Source organism: Clinocottus analis, unplaced genomic scaffold (assembly GCF_023055335.1).
Source record: "Clinocottus analis isolate CAN_PGR_092001 unplaced genomic scaffold, fCliAna1.0.p SCAF_3, whole genome shotgun sequence".
In the NCBI taxonomy this organism is placed as follows: domain Eukaryota; kingdom Metazoa; phylum Chordata; class Actinopteri; order Perciformes; family Cottidae; genus Clinocottus; species Clinocottus analis.
The window spans coordinates 7,270,135-7,279,032 of NW_027176042.1; the positions used below are offsets into that span (position 1 = coordinate 7,270,135).

At 43.1% G+C, this 8,898-nt stretch overlaps 1 protein-coding gene across 7 annotated transcripts in view; it reads left to right on the forward strand.

The window, feature by feature from the left end:
* LOC137796087 (band 4.1-like protein 1) overlaps positions 1-6,081 on the forward strand; it is a 72,812-nt gene extending 66,731 nt beyond the window's left edge. For all 7 annotated transcript variants that reach the window (XM_068593760.1, XM_068593761.1, XM_068593762.1 and 4 more), the window contains 6 exons: positions 191-319; positions 2,886-2,945; positions 3,916-4,005; positions 4,339-4,419; positions 5,364-5,483; positions 5,742-6,081. In XM_068593760.1, the coding sequence (XP_068449861.1) occupies positions 191-319; positions 2,886-2,945; positions 3,916-4,005; positions 4,339-4,419; positions 5,364-5,483; positions 5,742-5,747 (486 nt within the window). In that variant the 3' untranslated portion in view covers positions 5,748-6,081. The remainder of the gene's footprint in view (positions 1-190; positions 320-2,885; positions 2,946-3,915; positions 4,006-4,338; positions 4,420-5,363; positions 5,484-5,741) is intronic.
* The last annotated feature ends 2,817 nt before the right edge of the window (positions 6,082-8,898 follow it).

The window sequence follows — 8,898 nt, forward strand, 5'->3', positions numbered from 1 at the left end:
TTTGTCAGCGTTTCTTTGAATTCCCCCTCTGCCGCGTCATCATTTGCATACTTTCATCAGGCTGAACAATCCAATAAAAAAAAGTTGCGAGTCGCCGCTGCTCCAAAGCAGCTTGTCGTTTTTTCTATTCATTTTTTCTGTAAATAAAATGCTGATGTTGTTTGGCTTTAACTGTTTATGCTTCACACAGCCTCCTGTGGCAAAGAAGGAAGCCAGTGCTGTGAGCATGGCCCACATGCTGAAGAGGGCCGACTCCAAGACCGAGACTCATACGAATGGATCGGAGCTCCACCCGAGCGCCACAAACGTCTCACCGCAGGTAAAGCCACAATAGGAACTTAAGCAAAATGTGTTGCGGTAAATTCACGCGTCTGCTGTATTTATTTTTGTGCTTTTAAGTAATTTGATGTGTGTATATTGATAATTGTCACATTGTATCTCGCAGTAAACTCTTTTCCAAAAAATATTTACATAGGTAAGCTTCAACCTTGATCACTTTTAGTGTATTTAAAGTCAGCTATATGTTTTTGTTCAACACAAAGCTACAGCCAGCAACGCATTAGCGGCGCAGTCTGAAAGAAACAAAATCCACCTTATGTGACCTCAGAAACTCAATAATTAAGTCCTATCTTGTTTTTTGTGGGGTTTTGTGTGTTTTTTTCTGTTCATGAACCAAAGCGTAAAAACAACACGTACACTTACATTTTTTACGTTGTTTTTTTTTGTACGTATATCTCAAACAAGATATAACAAGTTAATACATTTGTATCACCATCAGACAGAGCCGGGCCAGCCTTTTCCCCCTGTTTCCAGTCTTTATGCTAAGCTAAGCTAACCGGCTGCTAGCTTTAGCTTCTAATTCATCCGACAGGCACAATGCGTGTAACAATGTACTTGTTTAACACTTGGCAAAAACAAGAATGTATCCAATAATGTTTTGTGTGTGTGTGTGTGTGTGTGTGTGTCTATATATTATTTTTCTGCCATATTTTCAATATTAATTGCTGACAATTTTATGCGACAGCATTGGTAGATAGTGAGGTCAATGCTCATCGTAGGATCTCTAGATTTGGTCTTGATTAGAGTTGGAAGCCTTTTCTTTGGGCCACAGTGAAGCCATGAAGCCAACAATCCCTAGATATAAAAGACATGGTGGCGTCATTAGGGTGTGATTAAAGGATTGACAGTCGGTGTATTAATGTGGATGATAAAAGCAGGTGTGAATCTCATTCATTTCCGGAGGCAAAGATTTGAGTGCTGGCTGCCTGTCCCACAGGTGCCTTATTAAAATGTAGCTAATCGCCTTAGGACTCTTCAGGCACGCTCGGGGTGCAAATGAACTCGGTCAATGATGTAGTGGGTGCCTTTGAAGTGCCAGATCATTGTCATGTCCATTTTTTTTTCAAGAATTCAGAGTCAGATATGTTTGAGAGAAAAGGAAAAAAAGTGTATGTGTGTGTGTGCGCGCATCTGCAGCAAATGGAGGATGATGTCACCGATTAGACAAAAATCTCCAGCTCCAACATTGCTCAGCCAGCAGAGGGAGCCATGTCATGTGTGTAGAGTCGCTCACGAGCAGCACAAGGGCTGGATTGTGATGTGAGGAATTGCCCGCCTTTGAATTTGGGAGGTATTTGGGAGGTGTCACCACCAGACTGTTGTAAAAATTCATTTCTTCACCTGGAGGATTGTCTTCATGAACAATTCATGTTTCTACATGCTGTTGTTGGTGTGCTTGTAGGTCATGGATGTGAAATATGTTGTCAATATAAAACCTTTCTCATTTAGGCAACAGCGTGCTCAGACTTCTCCTACTAAAGAGATTGTATCATATTTAGTTTCACAGGAAGAATATTTCACATGAAGTACATCACTAAAAAAAGGCTGAGAACTAGTGACCTTGAATGTTTCGATGAAATGACAAAGTCAATTAGATAAGGTGGCACTTGTGGACGTAATGGGCTAGATGCTTAACATTTTGACTTAACATTACGTAGCTTTATCCAGTTACTTTAAAGGAGAGTGTGTGGCTTTTGAAGGACACAATATCACAATCTCTCTTCTCTTATAAAAAATGTTTTCACAAGCAATAAAATTCACTGAATCCAAAACGGGACTTTTGCTGTCAGTTAGTCCAACTAGCTTGTGATACATGTTGCAGCAGTATGTACATAAATCACACTTCCTTTATATTAATTTCCTTATATTTCTTCATAAGAGAAAATATAACATACACATTTACTTTTGAAGATCAACTCGGTATTGTTATTCTTTTCATGATATCAATCAGACCTGTGCTTTCCCTGCATGTCACAATGTCTGCTGTGAAAAATGGCTCTCTGGTATGCAATACGACACGACACTGCTTTTGAGTATGCAGCGTGCTCACGTGAGATGTGATCTAAATAGAAAAAGTTGGAAAAAGTAGAAAAGTACAATCAAAGCAGACCATATCTTGCTAAAAAATATTTTTTTTTAGTGTGCTGTTTTAGGAAAAATATTGTGACGTCTCTTTGTGAAGTTAAACAGCTTTTCACAGTTTGATTGGCATTGATCAATGGCGCACACAGTATGTCATTTCCATGAGTATAAAATTACACAGAATGATGGTATGTCAACACAGTAACTGCTAAAACACTAATTATTATGTAATATGGATTCGGAAGGTAATGTCTTTCATAATCTATATGTTTGCCACAACCTCTTTATTGCCAATCCTATAGCGTTGTTCTATGTGGCTGTTTATGAGTAATAACTTATGTGTATTTCTAACACACTTATTTTGCCTGCTGCATTTCTTTGATGTAGCTGCACTTTCTTGACTGATTGAGGTTGATTTGAGAATAATAGGTTAATAAAGACTGTTCTTCTTCTCTCTCCTTCAGAACTTTGGAGTCGTCAGCCCGCGGGAGGCTCCCGCTGTCCTGAAAGAAAATGGCTCCCCTGTAAGTATTTTTACACCGAAAATACATCAGTGTGACACAGCGTCTGTGTGTGTGTCGCTTCATTTGTGTACTGAACGTTCACATGGTTTGGATGCCACAATACCTGCGATATTTTTCTCTCACACTCTTATACGGTTATTTTTTTTAAAAGAGAAAAGCGTTACAAACTGTAGGAGTGGCGTCTCGAAGGTTTCCTGGTGGAAATGTTCACTCTATAGAATGTGTCATAGTTTTTCGTATACGTGTGCCGGATATCACACTCACAGTGGTTTCACGCTGCGGTGCATTGATCTACCGATGGTGGTGATGCGCAAACAAAGGAAGAATGCAAGCTTGGGAACAAACTATGCTGAAGTTAATAAAAGAAATATTCAGAGTTGCAAATGTTTTATGAGGAAGCAAAAGCATTCAACCCACGCGTTAAGAGCTGAAGCATACACACAGCACACTTTGGTGCTACTCCACAGGGAACCTTCAATACTGTGGGCATTTACCAGTCAGAAAAAAAGGTCTAACAAAAACAAACTAATTATGGGAAATGTGGTTGGAATTGGACCTTCATGCTGAGGAGTGAAAGTCTGGATATGTCTGGCTTTGAAGCTTCAGTTCGGCTTGTTGGGAAAAAAAATAAATCAGCTTCTTGTGAAAGCGTCCCAGATCTATAAAGGTGCACTCGTGGAACGCTAGAGTAGCTCTTAAATGGAGGGACGCTTTTATCTCTCTGACCTTTGACCCACTCTTAGTGAACAGGAAGTGAGGAAGCGTCAGATACACATCACATGCTAACACTCATTCCAGATCTGGGATATTCACCCCGGGAGTTCGAGACCTACTGGCTGAGACACTATGTGTTGAATTATGAGCATACATGCGCGTGTGTGTGTGTGTGTTTGTGTGTGTGTGTGTGTGTGTGTGTGTGTGTTTGTCCCTCCATGCGTGTATGACTCTCCCTTTCACAAATATGCTGTAGGTAAAAGCCCAGGGGAGGGAGTCTGTCGTGTCCCCGCTGACCATCACCGCTGAGAGCGTCACCTCAGCAACCACGACTCAAGTTACCAAGGTAACACCTCATCTGTTCCCATGGTTACAGCTTAATGACGGGAGTCAGCCCACCATATCTGTGCCCTTTTGGTACCCTCTTGAATATGTCTCATCCCCTCGTTGTCGACATTTTTGGAGGAGATGACCTGAATCTGACAGATGTAAATCATTTTACTCCTTTTTAATGAATGATCAGGGAAATAATATTTTTTTAAGGATCAGTTGCCGCGCAATGTAGTAGCTTTGTAATATCTTTGATTACTTATTTGGTTTTCCATAAATTGACATTTGGAATTCTTGGGTACTATTTATTAAAGAAATGTTTTATTCAATAAAAAATGTTGTTCTGCAGACTGTGAAAGGAGGCTACTCGGAGACCAGAATCGAGAAAAGGATTATAATCACAGGGGACGATGATGTGGACCAACATCAGGTGAGAAGAAGAATAGCACGCTCCGGATGTTCAATAAGTCAAAAGGATGTTCAATAAGTCATAAGGCTAATATGTATATGTACATAGTGTGCATTGTTGTGCATTTTCTACCTACGCCTTCAATCCCTTTACGCTATCCCTTTACGCTAGGCTCTTAGGCCTCTCATTCGTACTGTCCCTCACCAGCAGCACACATTTCATACCGGAGATCACCGTCAGAAGAGTCAAAGACTCTGTGAGCTGTTAAACAGCTGGGCACCGTGTTTATGATTAAATACAACTGCAGATGTAAAAAAAAAAGAAAAAAAAGTAATACGACCTGCATTGAACTCACCACATGCCTGTAACCATCTGTGCCAAAGGCTTCATTGGTACATCCACCAGCAAGTCCTATTCTAGGTCGCTTTTTGGTTCTAGGTACAAGCCAGACGTTTCCAGAAGCTTCGTGCCCCACTGACCAATCACGGCGCAGGTTAATGGTCACGTTGGGCCATTGACCAATCAGATATACGTCCACGCCATTTCGCAGAATCTGCACCTCAAAGAATACACCCATCTTGTCAAAATAAAGATATGATCTGTTGAAGTCCAAGTGTACTTTAATCTGCAAAGGCTTAAACTGCTTGTCTGACATAGAGACACCGGAGATAAAATCTGATTGGATGAAAGTCTGCTGCCCTGAAAAGCAGTGCTGCAGGTTGAAGGCAGAGCAGCAGAGGAAGGCAGGAGCTGTGCAAAGAGAAAATAAGCTGATATGGAAAAAAAAGTATTATAATGCATCTAGTGTATTTGTGAAAAACTATTTAATTATAAAATAGCTTTAACTTTGTGATTCTGTTTAGGCCAGCAGTGAAGACTTAGCGGGCCCTGACGGCCCACCACTGATATGTATATATACTATGTGAGGGTTATGACCAATGTGTTGATGCCTTTATGTCCCTCAGGCCCTCGCCATGGCGATCCAAGAGGCCAAGCAGCAGCACCCCGACATGCTGGTGACAAAAGCCGTGGTCATCAGGGAAACAGAGTCTCCCACTGAAGAGCTGCAGCAACAACAAGCAGAGGTGTGTGAGCGGCGTTGACGGCTACAGGGTTGCGGCTTCGTGTGATCGGATTGATCACTGAACCTGGTTTAGCGGGCACAGGGTCAGGGGGGCTCAGGGTGTCTGAGGATGTCATCAAAAATATCATAGAATATGTCTTTAAGAAGTAATGATGTAGCATTTCTTAAAAGGTCATGGTATAGTCTTACATAAGTTTAATTCCTATCCATGTCCATGACGTGTGGTGGCTGATCCGTGTTGCCGTTTGTCTCATTTCAGTCTTGATCAGCCATGCCGGCTCCTGAGACGGGCACGGGGGGGACAGGCCCGCCACCCCTCCCCGCCGTACGCCACCACCTAGATACGAGGACACCGCCGGTGGAAACACTGAAACAAGAACAGACTGTGTTCCATGAAGCAGTAGACCTCCACTCCCGTCCATTCAGACAAAACCGAGTGTGACTCGGCCTCTGACCCCAATCCGTCCCCCCCCCTTCACCCCTGCCTACCTGTCCTGGCCCCACCCAGCCTTCGCCGGCCCTCCTCCTCATTACGCAACAGGACAACGTCTTCTACTGGATAATTCATTAAATCGAATATACATTTTTATTCCCTTGAACCATGAGTGTCAGACGAACCGATGAGTTTTCAGCCCCAAACTCCGAAACCTCGTCCCAATACCCTTCCCTCACAAATGACTACTTTAAATTTGAAATGAATAAGATATAAGAGCAGATGGGGGGGTGGAGTGAAAAGATGGTGGGGTGTGGGTGGGGAGCTCTGCGGCAAGCGACAAAAGGGACGACCTTTTCCTCCCTGATGTTGCCGCCTCCTGGCTGCGACACCTTCAGTATAATCAACAGCTGTCTTATTAGCTTTTTACATTTTTATCTATAGAGGATCTAATTTATGTCCCAGTGTTTGCTTGTTTATGAAACGTGTATAATATCAGATAATCTGCATGATTCAATAAAAAGAAGGAAAAAAAATAGCAGAGGGAATGAAAAAAATAAATAAATGAATACACAAACATGTCCACATTATAAATCCATAAAATGCTCTGAGATGATGGGACTGAAGACGTGTAGAGAAACTGTAGAGATCACTGGAGCCAGTGGGAAGTGGACACAGGAGGGATGATGACGAGGTCCATGAGGAAGGACAGCTGTGTGACACATCAGTGGACAGCTGGAACTTTTGGCATCACGTCCTCGTCCTGTTCACGTTTACCTTTTTTTAAATTGTAATTTTTTTTCAACATCAACTCGCCTTCCACATTAAGAAATGCTGGTCACTCGTTTCAGGCACAGTCATCAGATTTTTAGAGATATTTTAATATAAATAATGTTTTATCTAATGCGTTTCAGAAATGTGCCGCCGTGACTTTCGTTTGGTTTCACTGACTTCTGTCATGAAAACGTGGAGATTGTGAGTTCTTCTTGCGCTTTTGGACGTTTCAGTCTTCGCACGTGAACACGCTGAAACCTCATTTAACAAAAAAACAAACACTTTTTTGTTGAGCTTTGCTGAGAGACTTCAAGAGAGGCTGAGAGAGTTAATCAGAGAGCTCTCGCACGAAGAAAGATTTTTTCCAAAATTATTGGAAAGCATTATAGAGAAGTGCATTCATTTGAATGGGTCCTTTTGCTTGTTGTGCCTGTATCATCACGCTCCTTTCTCATTTGAGATATTGATGATAGCGGCTTTAAAATGGCAACTCCCCCGCCCCCTCCCAAACTTCTTTTTTTTTAAATTCTTACGTGCGTGTTCACAAGCAGCCTGAAATGTTTCAAACCACAAGACTAACATGGGTACTTTATTTTTTTGCGTTTTTGTTTGTTTGTTTGTTGGATTAACTCTTTTAAGTTATGGTGTACGAGTTTCTATTTGTATTTATAAGAGTGGTGAATGTGAGGCCTGTGCTTTCCCCTCCCCCACCCCGGTCCCATGACGTACAAGGGCCGAGACTCGCGGTGCGACGTGCACCGAGCGCCGTCCATCCACAGAACACCCTCCCTCCCCCGGTCGGCTGCCACTTTGCATATAACCCGGATGACCTTTAATAATATACTATGCATCACCTTATCGTCCATGAGAATCCTCTCCTGTGAAGAAGCCCGACCCACGTCGCCGTCATCGTTACCTTCGTGCTGCTGTTAACCGCACTCACTGCTTGTAAAAAGACATTTTGCAATAAGCAGCCATTGCTCGTGTCCGCTGTCCTCTAAAGGGAGAAAACTGTGAACTCTCATGTGTAACCCAAGCATAACCAAAACCTACAACACAGAGTTAGCGGTACACTCAAAAGGAAGCACCCTCCCACCCCCCCACCCCCCGATACACCTTGTGACCATGGCTTTGTCGTCACCCCCCCCCCCCCCCTCCATTGACGTGAAACTGTCGACCCCTGCTGTTGATGTGTCTGAGGAAACAAGATTCCCAAACTAATTATTTGAATTTTTTTCTGTTTTCTGTTTTTCTTTATTAATTTTTTGATTGTCATATGACACTGGACGGTTGTGAAGGCACTTGCTTGCTACGACAGCAGCACATACATGTACTGTAAACGTGTTGGTGGGTGGGTGGGTGGGGGGGGGGGGGGGGGGGGGAGGGGGTACTGGTTGTACTGGTGTGAGACAGGAGGGGTTCTGTGGGCCAGGTGGTGCGTTGAAATATTTATATATATAAATATATATACTTCTGTTTAGTACCCTGTAAACTATGTAGAAATTGACAGGAGCAGGGATGTGTTTGAGGCCCAAGAGGTGAGGCAGTAAGTGGAGTCGTGAGCAGAGAGCCGTGCAATAGAAGTGTCTCGTGAATGGGTGCCTTATGCTTCGGAGTCGTGGTCGATGGGAGCGGTTATCAGCTGTGAATCACCACGAGGCAGACGTGGAGACGACCTCCCCTCTCAGTCCAAGGGTGAAGTCGGAAGACGAAGTGCCGGTCTTAAAAAGAAAAGAAAAGTGAATTATTGTCGTGCAGAGAACGTGACATTGAGCGCAGTGGCGCGAAGACGCCTCTCATGAATGTTGGACCGTCGAGTCCTTAAAGAGACGACCACATGTATCGGCCCCACGTCGACGTGGAAAACCGGATGAGTTCAAATTACGGATATGAGGGTTTTTGTTTGTTATTTTTGCATCAAGCTGCGCTGCTGTTTCGCCTCCACCTTCGATTCTCCACTGTCTTTCCTTTGCTCTACATTCCCCCTCAGTGCTCAGTGGTGTGTATTTGCTGTATTTGCATTCAGTCTAAATGGAAAACATACATGCATAAATAAATGTCTCAGTATGATTCAAACATTGTCTCTGATTCCACGGACGAGGGGAGGGGGACTGCACTGTGACCTGTTGCTTATGATGAAGAGCATGTTCTTGTGTTTGCTTCATCATGCGGCTTTCATCCGTCAGTAACTCACCGCGTGGAATCAGGT